Raw genomic sequence first — 18,176 nt, 5'->3', positions numbered from 1 at the left:
ATCATAGATTACTATTGTTTATTGTTTCATACACCATTTCCCTTTGGCTTGTTTTGCCATTTTTTGTTTAGCTGATACAGTGTGATTTAAAATTGTTGTTTGTGTTTATAGTTATGGTTTTTGTGCGGACACCAGGGATAGTGACTACTTTGTAGATAAGATAGATATAAGATAGATAAGTGGTTTTATTTGTCACATGCACAGTTATACATAGTACAATACACAGTGAAATGCATTCTTTGTACCTGCAGCCAGTAGTAAAGAAAAACAAAATACGACTAGTGGAGGCTTATCCAAATAAAAAACAAATAAAGAATTAGTTTCTTTAGTAAAATTATGACTTATGCAGTAGTCTGTGGATTAGTCTTTGGAATTTAACAGTAGCATGTAAAATAAAGATAACAGAGGGGTCCTGTCAGGAAGTTATTTAATGATTTGGAGATGATGATTGAGAAGCATTATACAAACTACTATAAAACAGATTATTTCACTAATAACTAATTCACTAATCCAACTAACTTCGTGGCGTAGAATACTTTAAAGGTAGATAAGGTTGTATTTTGCTCAGTCTCCCAGAAATATCAGGTGATGATGACGATGAAGAGTAATACGAATGTCAGTCTTCAGCTTGGTTTCATGGCTTAATCTGGGGTCATGCAGTTCTCCAGCACAGTAATACTGGTTGGTATGAGGGAGTAGACAGAATATAAGACTGCATGTGTAGTCTGCTGTGTCTGTATCTGAGAGACACTTAAAGACGACTGGAGTAGGCACACAATGCACAAAGAATGAGGTCCAAGGCCCTAAAGGGACACTGTGGACACCCATATCCCACATACCCTGTCCTCCTCATGTCCACTCCCTACAGCACTCTGCCACCCAGTGGACAAAACATAGAACAACGAAATTGAATCCCATCATGCTTTGCCGTGCCCGCCGACCCGAGAGCTACCGATGCTAGGCTAACTGTCGTTAGCTCCCGGGAGCGGACATGTTGTACCGACCCTTCCTTGAATAAACATCGCTGTAAGCGGGGAACCGGGAGTTAAAGGGAAGGCTCGAAGCGCTGGGCAATCATGGATGCCGTCAACGCCTTTAACCACGAGGTAGGCTGCCGTCAGGGCTCGCTGAGACCCTGAAGTCACCGAGTCTGGCGGTGCTGGTTCATGGTACTGTGATGCACTGAAGCTAGTCGAGCAGGACCGACCAGCGGGCCTTGCTAGCTGGACTTGTCCACCTTAACCTGGCTCAAGGCTAACCGAGTTAGCGCTTGTGTTGTAGCTTACAGCTGCTAAAGCACTTCAGTAATGCTGTTACTGAAACCAATGAGAGGATATCTTGCTAACTCGCAAGCTAACCGCGATAGCCAGTGCACACTGGTTCCAGTAACCTTGCACAAAGTTCGCAGAGTAACATTAGTGTTAGCTTGTGGGAGCATGGTCACTTGCACTGGTGTTGGTAACAATGCTACAGGCAACCACACAGCGAGCAAACACACTGTGCTATTGTTATTGTCACACTGCAAGCTTACTAACAAAATGTTCGTAACTGCTTCAATTATATGCAAATCCCAGGGTTTGTTTAGATTGATTGCAGGCAGAGTCTCTGTAAGGCCTGAGCAGTGATGGTTGATACTGTTATAAGTCCAGTTAAAAGAGAGGTCATGTTATCTATTGGTGTCTTCTTTTTTTTTTTCTTCTCGTTTCTGCTGATTTAACCCTTGAATGTAACAGTTACAGTGACTGGGACCGCTATAACTGAGTGGCAAACCAAATCATCATAACACAGGAATATGAGGAGTTTCTTATGAAAAAAAAACAGTAAGTCTGGCACAGAAACAGAGGCTGTAGTTGTTGCAAATGCAGATCCCTGTTAGATAAGGCAAATATGTCAGTGTATACCTTAGCATACTGTCAATAGACACCTATAGAAAGAGCAACTATGATGAGACTGCGATGTCTAAATGAGTTTCTCTCAGACACTATCATTTTGTTTAGCTCAGAATAAGAAAAGCAGTAGTTCAGTGCACCTCAGTTGTTAAGATGTTTTACCTTCCTCAAAAGCAGACAGCCAACAACATGGGGGTAGTTCATCTCTAGTTTCTTTGCACCATACTGTGGCAAGACCGTATCTTCATGCTGCCGTATGTTGACCTCTTGGATCCACACGTCAAAACAGTCAATATGTATCATTGTCCCGTCCTCCCCAGAGCAGAGGTTGAGTTTGTTATATTCTGTTTTACAAACTCAGATGCCAGTTTGGTGTGTCTGCGTGTATCAAAGCTTTGTAGCCTTGATGGGAAATGAAAGTGGTGCATTCACTGGCTTGCAGCACAATACTAAAACTTTCATTGCCATACCTCCATCAGAGAATAATGAACAATACAACAATCATGCAGCATACAGAGGTGGTGAAAAAGTTCCCAAGTCCACCAATCAGTGTCACTTTTCAGATGATCAATATGAAAGATCATTAATCCAGTTAACAAATGTTAACATCAATGATAATCCTGTTAAGATTGGAATATTCCCTGATTAAAGATTTTGATTTCATGTTTAGTTCGGTTACTTGTTTCGACTAAAATCTGTAGTTGTGCAGAGCTTTTCCTATAAATGTGTCTCTCTGATGTGGGAAGACATGAGGGTTTGGAAATAGAAAGCAACCAAATGGAAATGATTGACATCACCTCTGAAGCTCCTCAAGCAATGTCATCTGTTTTTTTTATTTGTTATCTTCCTCCTATTTCCTGACTCTCCACATGTCGCTCATCTTTTATCTACTTTGTCTGTAGTTATTCTCGCTGATGGACTCCAAGCCTCCAATATCTCGGGCAAAGATGATATCGATCACCAAATCGGCCATCAAAGCTATGAAAGTAAGAATGAGTTTGGTATTTGTTTGTTTTGAGAGTTACTTGTTTATGTATTTGACTGATATTTTCCATCTTTCTAAAATGATTGAATTTTTTTGCCTGTATCTAGACAATGACATGCTTACTTGCTTCTCTCTTTCTCAGCTCTACAAACATGTGGTCCAGATTGTGGAAAAGTTTATCAAAAAGGTCAGACACCCCTACATTCAGTCATCACCTGGTTTCTCTCACCAAACACAAATAAACTAAAATCTGTTTCTACTTCTGCCCTCTCCAGTGTAAGCCTGAGTACAAGGTAGCAGGCCTATATGTGGTGGATTCCATTGTTAGGCAGTCCAGACACCAGTTTGGAGCAGACAAGGATGTGTTTGGCCCAAGGTTCACCAAAAACATTACAGGAACTTTTGAGAACCTCTGCCTTTGCCCAGTAGAGGACAGGGTAAGAACAGAAATTTCACTTGATAAATATTGTGCATTGTAGTGTAGTACCACATTGGGGTTTTGCCAGCCTCCTGTTATTCCTTCTCCTTCACTTGTTTCCTTGCTTTCTTATCTTCCTTTGTAGAGTAAGATCGTGCGGGTGTTGAACCTGTGGCAGAAGAATGGGGTGTTCAAGATAGAGGTTATTCAGCCCCTCCTGGATATGGCAGCTGGCTCTAGCAGTGCGGCTGCACCGTACACAGGCACAGATGAGCCAGGTAATATGTCTGTACACATGAGGCAGCCCAAGATCCTAACTAATGTGAATTATTGTTTTAATAATTATATTATAAATTTAAATTATAATAATAATAATTTTCTTAGAGAATACATTTGCAAATGCACTTTATAGATTCATATAGTAATAGCATATAATAATTTAATATTGATATGGTGACGTGTCGGTGAACAATGCTGGCGTTTGAAGGCATTTGTGTGCTGCTCACACACATGTTCATGCTGTGTCTCTTCTCGCAGGTTCTTCCCCACCTCCAGCCAAAGAGCCTGTTACTGCGGTAACGGCAAACTCCACCACGACACCTGCTGCTCAGCTGCAAAACTCTGATGCCTTTGCAGCTGTGGCACAGCTCTTCCAGTCCTCACAGGGTCAGCAGGTGTGTGTGCACTAGTGCATTCCAACATTAGCTTTGACCATGGCCATTTTGCTTGAGATCCTCACTAATAACTCTTCTTTAACTCTCTATCATTGCCATGTTTAGCTTCAACAGATGCTCCAGAACTTTCAGCAGCAGCCAGTGAAGCCCGACACCAACACTCAGCCTCCTGTCCATAACGTGCAAACACAAGCCCAAAATGTCACCACTGGCCTGGGCATGGTCGCCCCACAACCTCCCTTGCCTACCCAATCCACACAGCAGAAGACAGCCTTTGACAAGGTGGCTGTGCGTTTCTTTTTGTATTTTCACATGCCATCAACAGCTTAACATACTCTATACAACATGGCAGAGGCCAGGCAATGTTTAGGCACTTTGTAGCACAGTGCTTGGAGTATTTTAGCAAGTAATTTAAGAAAAGTAAAAGTTCTTCCATGTTAAACGTAATTTATGTACTTTTTACATTCATTGCCTGCCTCTCTTTTAGAAATTGCTGGACCGTTTCGACTATGATGACGAACCAGAAGTTGGAGAAGAAACGAAGAAGGATGAAATCTCATCACAGCCCTCCTTGTAAGCTTTTTATTTATTACATATACTACAGCAGCTCTGCAATGCCAAGAAGTGGGAAGCTCTGATTGATTTTTTTAAAAGGAACTAAAAGCTGTGAAGCTGATGTGGTATTTTTTTTATCACCACAGTATGCAGCAGCCTCCAGCCTTCCTACAGCACATGGAGCACTTTAAACCGCAGATGATTAACATGTCGCAAGACCTCTCACAACAGGTAATAAGTACAAACATTTTAAATTATAAAATAACTCATCTGCCCATCGGATTCACTGATTATCTGTTTTTATTTTGTACTTTTAAACTAAAAAATTGCTATCAATTGTTTCCTGTCACTATAACTTGTATTTAAGCTTGTGTTACAACAGTAGACCTTTTTCACAGCAGACATTTTGACTTGTTGTAGCAGGAAAAGCACAGGTGAAACATATTTGTGCCAGTTAGCATGCGAGTGAGCCAGCATGAAAAATACAGGGTCTTGGAACTGGCTGTGCTTGGCTTGTGTGTGTTTTTATTAATTATACCTGTGCTTTTCCTGCTATGACATGCCAAAATGTCTTTTGTGAAAAAGCTTTATTGGGTTACATAATACATATACCATTTACACTACAGTATATGGTCTTTTTTTAATTTAGTAATACATACAAAATGAAGATAAAATGTGTGTAGGGACAAATCTTTTTGGGAACCCTGTTGTACGTGCACAATATTTATTCCAGTGGTCTTTCTCAGGTTCCCCTCCCTCCTAATGGCCAGCTCCAGGCCTATGGTTTACCACCAGGACAAAGCTTCCCAGTTATGATGCCTCCTGTGGGCCATGCTTTACCAGGGCAGCCTCTCCCTGGTTCTACTGGGCCTCCGGGCTTCCCGGGGGTATACCCTCCCCACAATGCCACCCAGCAACAACAGGTAGACTTAACAATGGTACAAAGGATATGTGAAAACAAGCCATTTTTAGGGTACATTTCGTTGGTAAAGTATATTTCCTGTGAATTTTTATATTTGCATTAAAATTGGAATCTGATGCCATATCAGGATTTGTCAATGGACATGGAGCGTTCATCTATGAGGGATGGCAGACATGGTCGGCGGTCAAACTCAGGCTCCAGGTAAGCATCTGATGTTAATGCAATGTGTCAAACTGACTTTCCATCCAAGCACGGTAATTCGTTAGATAAACTGCTCAGTACTTATTTATGACGGACATATCATGAGTTACAATGTCTTTTTGTTTTTGTTTTTGCTCCAGGTCTCCGAAGCGGAGGAGGTCGCGGTCTAATTCCCGTACACGACGTTCCAGGCACAGGCGATCCCGCTCGCGCTCTAGAGACCGCCGTCATCATTCCCCACACTCTCGCTCGCAGGAGCGCAGGGAGAGAGAGAAAGAACGAGAGCGACGGCAGAAAGGTCTTCCTCCACCCAAGAGCGAGACACTAAGCAGTGAGTCATAATCTATTTATGGTCATATTTATTGAAGTAGATAGACACGGCCCTGAAATGATGTGCTAGGAATATGCAGTGTTTTTGTTTTAGTCATTTCATAAAACGATGAGACAACATTACCATTTTTTTCTCCTCCCTTTTATCCCATTTATTACATATTTTTGTTCTTGTTCATGTTTCCACTTCTTTCTCCTCCTTCAGTTTGCAGTACAACTCTCTGGGTGGGCCAGTTGGACAAGAGAACACAACAGCAAGACGTCGCCTGTTTACTGGAGGAGTTTGGCCAGATAGAGTCCATCAATGTAAGTAGACTTATATTGATCAGTTCTATTGATCCACATCCTGTGTTTGTAACAATGAAAAACAGAGATTTTTGTGTCTTTCTGCCACTATGGTACATTTGTCATGCTATATTATGTGTTTTTCATTCAAGTCATTACATTAACAGCTCATATAATCTGCTTTGTTATTAATATTTGATAGTAAAATACTGATTACATACAGTCGAAATAACTACAAAAAAAACGTTGATTTTCCAAACCCTTTTCAAATGTTGTACATGTTCATAAAAGAATCATAGTGCAATCATGGGAAATCACAATCTTTTTCCTCACCTGTCTTTGTCCTCCTCTCTCGTTAAGATGATCCCTCCACGTGGCTGTGCCTACATTGTAATGATACATAGGCAAGATGCCTTCAGAGCGCTACAGAAGCTTAGTAGAGGAACTCACAAAGTTAACCAAAAAGCCATTAAGGTGAGTGAGCAACATTGCTGCTTAGTAAAGCACTGCTAAACAAAAGCATTTTCTAATTTAATCAAGAGTTTCATTTCTTGCCAGATTGCTTGGGCTTTAAACAAGGGCATAAAGGCTGAGTTCAAACAGTACTGGGATGTGGAGCTTGGTGTCACCTACATACCTTGGTCTAAAATCAGAGAGGTTCAGTTGGAGGAGCTAAAAGAAGGAGGAATACTGGATGTAGACACCTTATCACCTGGTAAAAACTCTGACAGACAAGTTGTGTTATTGATTGATTGTGTATTATAGTTTGTTCACCAACCAAATTTGAATTGCATCCGTCTTTTCCAGAGTGGAGTGGAGTGAGAAACACTCTTGACCTCTCGGAAGAGCTCACGCACAACGGCCGTTCGGAGCCACAGCAGCTTGGGGAGACACAAGTATTACCTGTGGCTGCTGCAGCTGCTCCTCTTGCACAGGTAAACAACAGCTGAACGATGTTGCCAGTATTTAAAACTCTTAGCATTAGAGGTATGTTGAAATATCATTGCTATGTTAATATTTAATAGTGCTGCAAGCTGGTGTGTCACCTGGTTAGACAAGATCATTTTTGATGAAGTTCTTTAACTCCTGTGTTTCTCAAGAGTATGATTGGGCAGTATAACAAATACTTTTCTCATTTGAGATGTCCATTAAATCCCTGTAAATGTTCTCAGGTTCCTCCAGTGCAGCAGCCAATGGTTGGTGTGGGTTCTCTCCAGCCTCCTGTCTTTCCTGGTCCCATAGGCATGCCTCCGCCTTCCTTCCCCCAGGCGTCCCCCCCTCCTCCTTTCATCAGACCTGGCTTCAATCCCATGCAGATGCCTCCAGGTAGCACCTCCTTCAGCTGCCATGACATCGTTTCTCATTGGCTTTCATTCAGTTTCCCTCTGTGGCACAGTCTCGAATGATGTATATCAGTAACGTACACACAAATTCATTTTCACACAAATTTAAGTTCATTTGGTCCAAATGATTCATTGCCATTAAAATTGTCTTCATACTGGCTTATTACAAACTAACCAAGAAGTTATATGGACTGGCTGATAAGTCATTCATTGGAAGGTGTCTGTCACCCTGCATCATCAGCTTTTCATTCAAATTCCTTTGACGCTCCTCATGTGTTAATTTATGTTCTCTGGTATTACAAACATCTCATGACGAAATAATCGTCAAGGATATTGATGATTAAAACGGGACCAAATAGAGGAATCCTGTTTTGCTGACTTTTTAACAATAAACAGCAAAAATACACAAACTAAAGCACAAGTACAACACACTGCTGTTTTAACTGCTTTTCAATCCCCTCGCTCAGGTGCTGGCACGCTATTAGGCTTACCTATACAGATTGCTTATAAGATTGCTTCCTTGACAGTTAACTATCAGCAGATTGATTTGAAAGATTTACTTTAAAGGTCCAGTGTGTAACATTTAGGAGGATCTATTGGGAGAAATTTAATATAATATTCATAGGTATGTTCTCATTAGTGTGTAACCTGAATATAGGAAATTGTTGTGTTTTTGTTACCTTAGAACAAGTTGTTTTTATTTGCACACACTGTGGAATTCCATGTTTCTACATTAGCCCAGAACAGACAAACCAAACACTGGCTGTAGATTGGGCCTTCTGTGTTTCACAGCCACCGTAGTTTCTCCTACAGCCCGTTGTCTTTCGCAGGTTGTCAAATACAGACACTGGTAGTGTTTAGTTATCAATCTGAAACTTCACCACTAGATGCCACTAATTCCCACACACTGGTCCTTTAACTTTTTATTAGTGCTGTCAGTTAAACGCGCTATTAACGGCGTCAATTTTTTTATCGTGAGATTAACGTTTGTTTAACTTCATATTTTTTTTCACATGCTGTTGCAACAACTAGTAATGTTAGAAAAACTACAACACCACACCGGATCTAGCTAGACCGGAAACAAAACAACAGGCACGCCGCACACACTTGTTTAAGAGTAGTAGACATTACGTTTTGAGTGGATGGCGAGCACGAGACGCCGAAATGGATGCCAATAATATTCTGAATGGAAAGTTTACTTTTAAAAAGTTGCCAAATGGTTCCATTGACAAGAGTGAGCTGTGTGTTTTGTCGTTGTGAACTGAGCTATCATTGCAGCACGTCCAGTCTGAAATACCACTTGATGGCCAAACACACAGCTGATGCGAATTCTCCACCCCCTCGTCAAAGCCAGGCGACAATGGAGGATTTTTCAATAAAAACAACATTTGCACAAAGCAAGCCGATCCACTTTTCCATGTTGAAAAGAGCATTAAAATTAGAAAAAATAATGGGACAAAAATAAATCAAGGGACATTTAGAATAGATATAAATGTGCGATTAATTGCGAGTTAACTATGACATTAATGCGATTGATCGCGATTAAACTTTAATCGTTTGACAGCACTACTTTTTATAAATGCTAAAACTATATATCCACTATCAAAAAGTCCTGTGGTTTGTCGGTGTTCACCTGTCACCAAAGTTTGCTTGAACTGAATCAAACTGGTTTGAAAGCATGCTAACTCCTCTCACCTGTCTTCTCCCAGGTTTTCCTCCTCCAGGTGCAATGCCTCTCGGCCCCCCACCTCCTTCCAAAGGTGGAGTTGAAGACCCACCTCTGGACCCAGCAGGTCTGGGCAACAGGAAAAATGATGAGATCCTGGAGGGACCCAACATCTTCAACAACCAGATGGGACCTATAGGTCAGTCTGTCTTTCACTCCAGACTTTTTACCAATGTGATTTTGTGGTTTCTCATACTGCCCTTACCCACTTTAAAACAACCCACTACTATTAGTTAGTACTATTAGTTATTAGTTAGTAAGTTATTAGTTACCATTAGTAAACTGGTTTAAATGTTTTATTATTAGATAAAATATAGTGCTTCAACGGTCACTTGATTGTTGATGGGCAGGAATTTAAATGACTAGTTTTATTATGATTCATTTGTATTTATCAAGTGAAAATACAGTACCAGACATTTGTTAGTTTGTGATTCTCAAATGGTATGATCTGTCCTAAATTGAATATTATGGTGCTTTTGGACAGTAATGAAATATAATTAAAGCTGTATTTTGTGTTTGTGTCCCTCCAGGTAACCAGGTAGTCGGACCTCCAGGGACTCTCCCAGGTGGTCCTCCAGGAAACCTCCAACCCCCTTCTGGTGGTCTGCTTGGCGCACGACCCGGTATAATCCCACTTCAGCGTCCTCCAGTTCCCCCACCACCACACATGCAGCGTTTCCCTCCGCCCCACGGGCCACGACCCCCTCATCCCAACATGCCACCCATGCCCCCACAGATGATGCCCAGAGGGCCACACCCTCAAATAATACACCATGACCCCGCTCCACCTAAAGGTGGCTTTGGGATTCTCCCTCCTCACAATATGAGGGCTCCTTTTCCCCCACATGGGCATGGCCCTCCTCCTCAAGGTCCTCCCCCTCCTTTTATCAGACCAGGGGGTCCTCGTGGCCTGGAAGCGCCAGAAGAAATGGAAGGCAGACCATTCAGGGGAGACAGGCCTGGATTCAGGGACCGAGAGCCAGAGAGGGACAGAGACTGGGATCGAGACAGGGATAGAGAGAGGGACCGAGGTTTTGGAGGTGGAAGGCGTCCATTTGGTGATGGAGGGAGGGGTGGAGGTGGTGATAGAATGGATGGCAGGGACAGGCTTTCAGGCTGGCAGGAAGACGGTGGTGATCACCGGGGAGGAGGATGGGAAAGAGATCGAGACAGAGATCGGGACAGAGACCGCGATCGGGACAGAGACAGACGGGACTGGAGGGAGAGGCGAAGCAGCCTGGATAGCGACAGGGAACGAGGGAGGGGTGATGATGGGGAAAAGGAGCGAGGGCGGGGGGAGGGAGGAGAGCGAGGAGAGCGTGAGAGAGGAAGGGGAGAAGGTGGGAGTCGAGAAAGAGGAAGGGGGACTGAAGGAAAAGAAGGGGACAGGCCAAGGCGGTCAGAACGGCGAGAGAGGACCACGCGGTGGGACAGAGATGATCGATTGGCCGAACTGGAAAACATGGACAGATTTCAGACCTCTAACAGTACAGAGCAACCTTGTTTGACTCCTGTTGTCTCCGCGGAAACCAGTAAAGAACCAAGCATGGAAACTTCTCAAAAGAAGGCAGAATCAGAACTTTTAGACCCTCCCCCAGACGTAACTACTGCTGCAGAAGAGCCAAAGCCCTCTGAGCCCTTACCCTCAGCTCAAAGTGAGCCCACAGAAACAAAAGAGGAAGCAGCATCGTAGACTGGCTCACTACTCCTGCAGCCACAGACTGTTGTGAACCACTGAAAGTTAAAAAAAAAAAAAAAAAAGGTGTTTTTTACTATGATAACCAGCCTCAACTGAACAACTAACTAGTCACAGTTTGTCAGTTGGTAATTAACAGTTTCTGGGCAGTAACACATTTCTTGAAAACAAACATCTTCCACACATAAAAATGTTTTTTTTTTAAAGACTTTATGGCTCGTGGTCACATTTGGCTTTGCATTTGTCTAAACACTTACCACTTGAAAATCAGTTCGGAAAAATGGCTGTAGTTAAATGTTGGCTATCAACTCTGGTTGTTCTCCTTCCTGTACGTTGTAAGAATGAATGAGTGTTTGCATGTAAACTAAGCTCTGTCCATCTGAGGTTAATTGGAGCTTAGCTCTTTTATGTTTTACTCAAGTTGGTTTGCAGTCGGTGGAAAAACATGATTTTTATGACACAAATTTATTTTTACGTCATGGCCTCATCTGTGTGATAGCAGGCACTCCTCAACAAGGTAAATATGGTGATTTTAAAACATATATTTTCTAATTTGCCAAAAGTTCTTGTCAAACACTGAATAATAGAGGCGCAATTTAATTTTCTTTATTGTTTTCATTTCATCTTGTGTTTAATTTTGTATCCTCATTGCAATCACAGCCAGTAAGGCTCAGCTTTGAAAGGACTATGGTTGCCTTAAAAGCCAATCAAGTTACTTGTATGTGTTTAAATGGAGAAGAGCACGTGATTTATAAATTAGTTAAAATATCCATGAGAATTAGGCCTGGTACTCGCTCACACAATTTGTTGAGTTCTCCTTTTCATTATGTCCTCACGTTTCACACTTTGAACCATATTTTATTTCAGGCAAAACAAAAATGAGCATTGTCTTCATTCTACCAGACACTTGGTGTAGTAACTTGTGAATTTGTGACATTCACATTTACTGGCCAATACCTGATGTCCTTTAAAAAAATCCACTCTCAATACATGGTTTTATTTCAGTTTTAAAAAGTATATATTCCACTAATACTGAGACATAGGACTGATTAGAAGCTGAGCTTGTTCTCACAAGAGTCTAACTTGATAGTCACATTTTACTGATAACAAAAGTCCTCTCATTCTGATATTCTTTAGGAAATCAAGAATGCTTCACATTCTTTGATCATACTGTATCAGTTGTCACTTTATAGAAAAGCTGTTATGGAAATTGGTTAATTCTCTGTGTGTGCATCATAATCATGTTGCTTGGTTACTGACTCAAACCATTGTAGGGGCTCAAAACCAAGGACCTAAACTTTACCAGTGGCATAATTTAATTTGTTTTGCTGAGCAGACATTGTAAACGATGAGCCAAGAGGCATTTTATATAAGACATTTCAACATAACATGCATAACAGTTAACGAAAGAAAAGGAACACCCAGGTGTATTGTGGTATATGTCCCTTGGAATATTTAGGACATAAAGAGATTTGACGATATTATATAAGTTCGTTTTGTTTCAAAAGTTTGAGCAATCTAGATGGAGATATTGGTATGCAAAAACATAGAGGATTATATTCATTTGCAAAGAAATTGACCCAGATGAGCAACAGCTGTTCAAAAACTGCTGAGAAGACGAGACGTTTTTCACTAGCAAAGTGGATTTTCATCTTTGTTTCCGTCTATTTTTCAGAACTTTAACATCTACATCATTAAAGTTATGTGGAATTACATTCCATTGGAAATTCCAGTATGTGTATACTTAGTTTTTTTTCTGCTGTCTAAATTTCACACTGTTGCCTAAATGTGTATATTTTTATTTTTCAGTTAAAGAAATGAAATAGAACCTTTTGTAGATCCAACAGAGAAATATTCAAAACAGGTTTATTTTAGTGCCAGCTTGGATTTTTGAGCATTTTGTATAAACACAGTTTAGCAAGCAGACTTGATAAGTTTTATGCTAATGGTGGTATTTTCTTTTTGCTGTGTGTATGGAAGGAATGTCTTGGACCACACAAAAGAGCTTTTTCAATTGCCTCTTGTACGTCAGTCAAACTTGGGATTTTAATTCATTTTGGCCACATGAAAATGCAAAATGTAACCCTATAGCTGAATAATTTTTTTTTGTCTTTGATCATTTCAGCTTTCAAAGTTTCACTGAGGACGTACTTTATCTGAGTTGTTAACATTGTTAATGTTTGAAGCCCAGATTCTGCAAGCCCAACTGTTCAATGATTCTTCAATCTTGATTTTAACACAGAGAGACAGCGCGGGCAGAACTAAAGTGATGAAATGAAGAGTGTTGCTTGGGACACACTGCTGTAAATATGCTTGTATCACTGACGATTCAAAGGTGTAATGGTAATTGTTGTTTATGATCTGTGATTCGTTTATCTGAGAAAACCAATTGACTTGGAAGGAATAACAGAGGCCCTTTGCTTTAACGTTTTTTAACTCCTGATGGTTTGAAAGTTGACAGATGTTTCTATGATTTGTTAAAAATACAAAAGACATGGACATAAAATCTTCAATATTTCAGCCATAGGAAATTGTTTTTAATAAACTATTTTTGTACCAAATGATTTTTCTGTGTTCAAATTACATTCTGTGCATAACTCATGCTGTAAACTGTTTGCCAGATGGTGAAGGATGTAGATACTCAAAATGATGTGGCACACATTTGATGCAATGGGCAGTTTAAATGCCACTCGCCTGTTATTTACTGTGGAATTATTCAACTAATGCTTACAGGCTGTTTCCTTCGCTATCTACGGTGAAGAGTAAAACAGGTAAGGTCTTTTATTATTAGGAAGTTTAGGTAGAAACAACAGAAAGCCAGTAGGACAGCAGACTTTGCAGCCCACACAGTTCTTCCCCTCAAATGTTCCTCTTCATATAAAAGCCCAGTCATGACTTCAAATTAGCTTTGAACTATTGCTGTACTGACCAGCCATGTAGTTTAATCATGCTACTTCACTTATGACTATAAGAGGTCTATTGACAGTCTTGTCCCCCGGCTTAGTTACTTTTTATTCAGCATTTCTTTTTGGTTTTTTGGTTGATGAAGATACGTCCACCTGCTTAATGAGCTTAATGACCAATCACAATGTGTGTTCTTGATTGTACTTTACTCTGATTGGCTGTCTGTATCATACGCCCGCCCATCAGTTGCTGACGTAAGTTGGTTGTCTAACAAGAGCACGAACGACAGAAACTTGGTCGTCCTTTGAAACTGCTGCAAAGATGGTGCTGAAAGCTGTCTGCGTGTTGAAAGGAGCTGGGGAGACCAGCGGGGTCGTTCACTTTGAGCAGGAGGTAAGGCGTTCAGAGGAAGAAATGTCTAGTCAGTGTTTGTAGGAAACTACCCGGAGATATATTTTATACATGCATCCTCAGGGGTGCGTTAGCGCTAAAATGCTAAGCTGGTTAGCTAAGTTGTCCACGCACAAGCCAGTAGTTACGTTAGATTGGCTTTCAGGGAACCTAGCTAGCTCGCTAACTACACTAACCAGTTATATCTCACTATTGAATGAAAATGCATCGAAGTTGGTCACATGAAGCAAAGCCGTGCTGATTTTCCATAGGTTACCGAGCTGTGGATATGTATTCACTCAATGCAAACTACCGATAGTCTGCACGTCGCAAAATATCCAACTAACGTTAACGTCAAAGTGCGCATGCAGTCAGGAACAGGACACTTTTCATTCAAAGTAACGTTAGGCTACTCGTGTGAACCCGTAGTAAATACTTAGTTAATATATCAGGGGGAAAAAGACAAACAGTGGCGTGTTATTAAACCGATAACCTTTGTACGTTCAAGGCTTGTAGTTTGGTAATGATCGACAGCGTGTGTATTGGAAACGCCTGTTGCATAAGTCCAATGTTTGGACGTGAACATTGTCAGTCTGTTGTGGTTAGCTGAACAACACCAAGTCAGGGAAGCACTAATGTTTGTAGTCGTTTTCCTGAAAACAACATAGTTCCAGGCGAAAGCTGCACTGCCCTTTTTTATAACAAGAGCAAATGCTAGCCCACTAATTAGATTTTTTTTTTTTGCTGAGTCACTGCCCTCGTTCTTGTTGCCTTTACCTCCAATATTTGGCCTTGTTGATAAGCTGCAGGCGGACTGGGATCCTCTGTGTCAACGAGGGTCAGAGTACATGTATCTAGCTTTTGACTACCCAGACACAACGGCAGGTTGGTTGAACTAACAATTAAATCCATGATCATATTTCGATGGAAATGCATGTGCATACAGTTATATCTTTATAACGTTATATGCTGTAGTTCTGGACTGAAACACCCTGTGACATATATTATTCATCGTGCTACATATCTGCTTTGTCACTTGTCCTGTGTTCTCATTCTGAGAGAGGAAAAAAACATCATAAACCAAAAGGGAGAAATGTGTATTTTTTTTATTTTTTTGGCTTTCAAAATGGCACCCCCCCCTAGTATTGTTCCGGTGTCAGTTTATACAGATGGGGCCCTTATTTTGATACAGCCAGTCAGATCTTGCCAAAAGGAGTAAAGTCAGCATTCTGTGATAGGCAGTGCAGACGGTCACACTGGACCACATAGCTGCCTGCTGCACAACAGCCACAGTCTCTTTATCCACCTTACAGAGAGGAACACAGGTCTTGTCCTGTGTTTCAGCTTGTTTAATGAAGGCCTCAACATTACCTTTTTTCCTCAGTGTGCCAAATTCTACTTTCAACCTTCCTAGTCTTAGTTTCATGATAATAATAGTTTCAGTAACTTGCATCACTTCATTGGTTTGCTTTGGTCTGCCATTGAATCTTTAATAGTTGATTCCTGCACTTATATCTGAATTAAAAAAAAAAAAAGCCAAACAATTAAAAAATTTACAAGCTCAAACAAACTATTTAAATAGTTACACGCTCAAACACTATTTACATATTTACAAGCTATAGGAACACCCTAATTCAGAGATCCGGAGAGAAGGTCAAACAAACATCCGAGTTACCACACATCCTGGAAAATTTAAAGACTAGTTTTCCAGCCATGGAAACACCTGGAAATGTATTAAGATGACTGCATTTTAATTGTATTTTAGCCTGTGGGGGAAATGGAAATGAGGTGGAAATGATCCGTGTCTTGTTTTACATTAGTTTCTCCTTCCCGCCACCTGGCTTTGACAGCTCTTTTGTGTCCTTTGTATTCTCCTGATAATTTGTGTCATCTTGATCTGCTAGAGTGATTCAGCCCCTGTGAAGCTGACAGGAGAAATCATTGGACTTACTCCTGGTGAGCATGGTTTCCATGTCCATGCTTTTGGTGACAATACAAACGGTGAGCATCTGACAATGATTGTTAATCATGTTTCTGAAATGGCAAGAATTGCAAATGAATGTAACTGATTTTATTTTTATTTCTCTTTGCCAGGATGCATCAGCGCAGGTCCTCACTTCAATCCCCACAACAAGAATCATGCAGGTCCTGCTGATGCTGAGAGGTGAGTCCAGTCTGGGGGGAGAGTATTTATGAGCCATTATAATGTTCAGCAAATCATGGTGCTGGTGTATATGGTTAACCTTTTATCAGAAGCCATAGACTCAGATTTATCACTAGCTTTAAGAAATCAGAAATTAGGGTACTTTAAAAAATATTTTTAAATCCTGGTTCTATGTAAAGCTCCATGTTTTATCAATAACTGAGTTTAATTGGAAGACCTGTATTTGTATAGCATAACCTGGCATGTATTTTCCTGGAGGTTATGATATTTGATTGAAAAGATAATCACATTTACTCTGGTTCAGCAATGATTCAGCAAAATTTGCATAGTTTTGCATGTGGTCTGTGTGTAGTTTGGTAACATGTTTAATACATTTTGAGTCACAGATCATTTGTTAGGAGGCAGAACTAACTTTGATTTGCTTTGTTAGTGCACATAAAGTATGTGGGTTTTACTCTTAGGAAGGGAGCAAAGGTTTTGCTTTAAATTTGTATTTATTTTTATTAGATAGCAATTGTTAAGGTACAGACAGGAATCATTGGGTCCCCAACCAGAATAAAATCTTTATCAATTGTCGTTAAAACATTGAATTTGAATAATTACTGCAACGTGTTAATAAGGGTGAGCTTAATAAATCAGTATCTGTGCAGGAAAAGCACGGGTGAACGTAATGGTGTTGATGATGGCTGCATATCATGCAGATGTGCCACTGACAGTGTGCAAACATCAGGACCCTGCCTCTGGAACACTTAAATTATATGTAGCTGTTACAAATGGCTTATTACTTGAACCTGTGCTTAAGGAAAATGTTCTGCCCTTTAGGAAGGTGTGTGTATGTATGTTAAATTGTCAGTGTTGCTATCTGTAACTAACTTACGACAACAGGAACATTTCTGTGTGTGTGAGATAAGTTGGGTTTAATTCAAGCAAGTGTTGTGTTTTTTTGTTTTTGTTTTTTTTTTTGTAAATAGGCATGTTGGAGACCTGGGAAATGTAACTGCAGGAGGAGATAACATTGCCAAGATCGACATCACGGACAAGATGCTCACTCTCACAGGCCCGTTATCCATTATTGGAAGAACCATGGTGGTAAGAAAGTGTCCTTTTCCATTTCACTTCCAGCGAGCAAAGTTTGTGAGACAAGTAAGTCAACTTGGTCATTTAGCTTTATAAGACAGGCTGCAGACGTGTGTGTGCTTGTGTGACAAAACCTGTCGGGTATTGCAACTTACTGACTGGAATTGCGTTATTTAGGTCATGAACTGTGATTGTTCTTTCTATCCCATGTTTTAGATCCACGAGAAGGCCGATGACCTGGGAAAAGGAGGCAATGAGGAGAGTCTAAAGACGGGCAATGCTGGTGCACGTCTGGCCTGTGGAGTCATCGGCATCGCCCAGTAAACAGTCTGCCAGAACATGGAAAACTGAAGGAAAAAAAACTTTTCCCCACAGCACTTAAGACCAACCTAGCTACTTGATGTGACAGTTTGTCCTTTTCAGTACTCTGGCTTTTTATTGACGAGTCAAGAGAGTAGATGAGCCATGATTTACCCTGTGTGTTCTTCATGACAATTGTACGTATGGGTTTATATGTCTGCCGTTTAGTTTTGGTCCCAAAGAATTGGTAACGCACAAGTCCTAAACGGATGTATACAATTTGCAAAGTTAATCAATAAATTGTCATTTCATCTGAA

At 40.7% G+C, this 18,176-nt stretch overlaps 2 protein-coding genes across 4 annotated transcripts; both read left to right on the top strand.

Moving 5' to 3' along the window:
• The first annotated feature begins 926 nt into the window (after window positions 1-926).
• On the top strand, window positions 927-13,585 carry scaf4a (SR-related CTD-associated factor 4a). Of its 3 annotated transcripts, none has more exons than XM_051402268.1 (19): window positions 927-1,106; window positions 2,792-2,875; window positions 3,017-3,061; window positions 3,150-3,311; window positions 3,438-3,570; window positions 3,830-3,966; window positions 4,072-4,248; window positions 4,454-4,539; window positions 4,668-4,752; window positions 5,268-5,444; window positions 5,571-5,644; window positions 5,785-5,975; window positions 6,180-6,280; window positions 6,620-6,733; window positions 6,818-6,974; window positions 7,067-7,194; window positions 7,432-7,585; window positions 9,312-9,467; window positions 9,859-13,585. In XM_051402268.1, exons 1-19 carry the CDS (start codon window positions 1,077-1,079, stop codon window positions 11,019-11,021), a joined length of 3,354 nt encoding a protein of 1,117 aa, XP_051258228.1. In that variant the 5' UTR covers window positions 927-1,076; the 3' UTR covers window positions 11,022-13,585. The 3 variants fall into 3 exon arrangements, with proteins under 3 accessions (XP_051258228.1, XP_051258227.1, XP_051258229.1); XM_051402267.1 differs by having other exon boundaries at window positions 4,072-4,254; XM_051402269.1 differs by lacking the exon at window positions 927-1,106 and adding an exon at window positions 1,740-1,820 and having other exon boundaries at window positions 4,072-4,254.
• A 576-nt stretch (window positions 13,586-14,161) lies between these two features.
• Window positions 14,162-18,176, top strand: sod1 (superoxide dismutase 1, soluble). Its single transcript, XM_051402281.1, has 5 exons — window positions 14,162-14,321; window positions 16,223-16,319; window positions 16,413-16,482; window positions 17,454-17,571; window positions 17,776-18,176. The coding sequence occupies exons 1-5, from the start codon at window positions 14,250-14,252 to the stop codon at window positions 17,881-17,883; spliced, it is 465 nt and encodes a 154-aa protein (XP_051258241.1). The 5' UTR covers window positions 14,162-14,249; the 3' UTR covers window positions 17,884-18,176.

The sequence above is a fragment of the Dicentrarchus labrax genome, unplaced genomic scaffold (assembly GCF_905237075.1).
Source record: "Dicentrarchus labrax unplaced genomic scaffold, dlabrax2021, whole genome shotgun sequence".
NCBI classification, from domain to species: Eukaryota; Metazoa; Chordata; class Actinopteri; family Moronidae; genus Dicentrarchus; species Dicentrarchus labrax.
The sequence above is the reverse complement of the archived record's forward strand: the minus strand, read 5'-3'. Positions and strand labels throughout refer to the sequence as shown.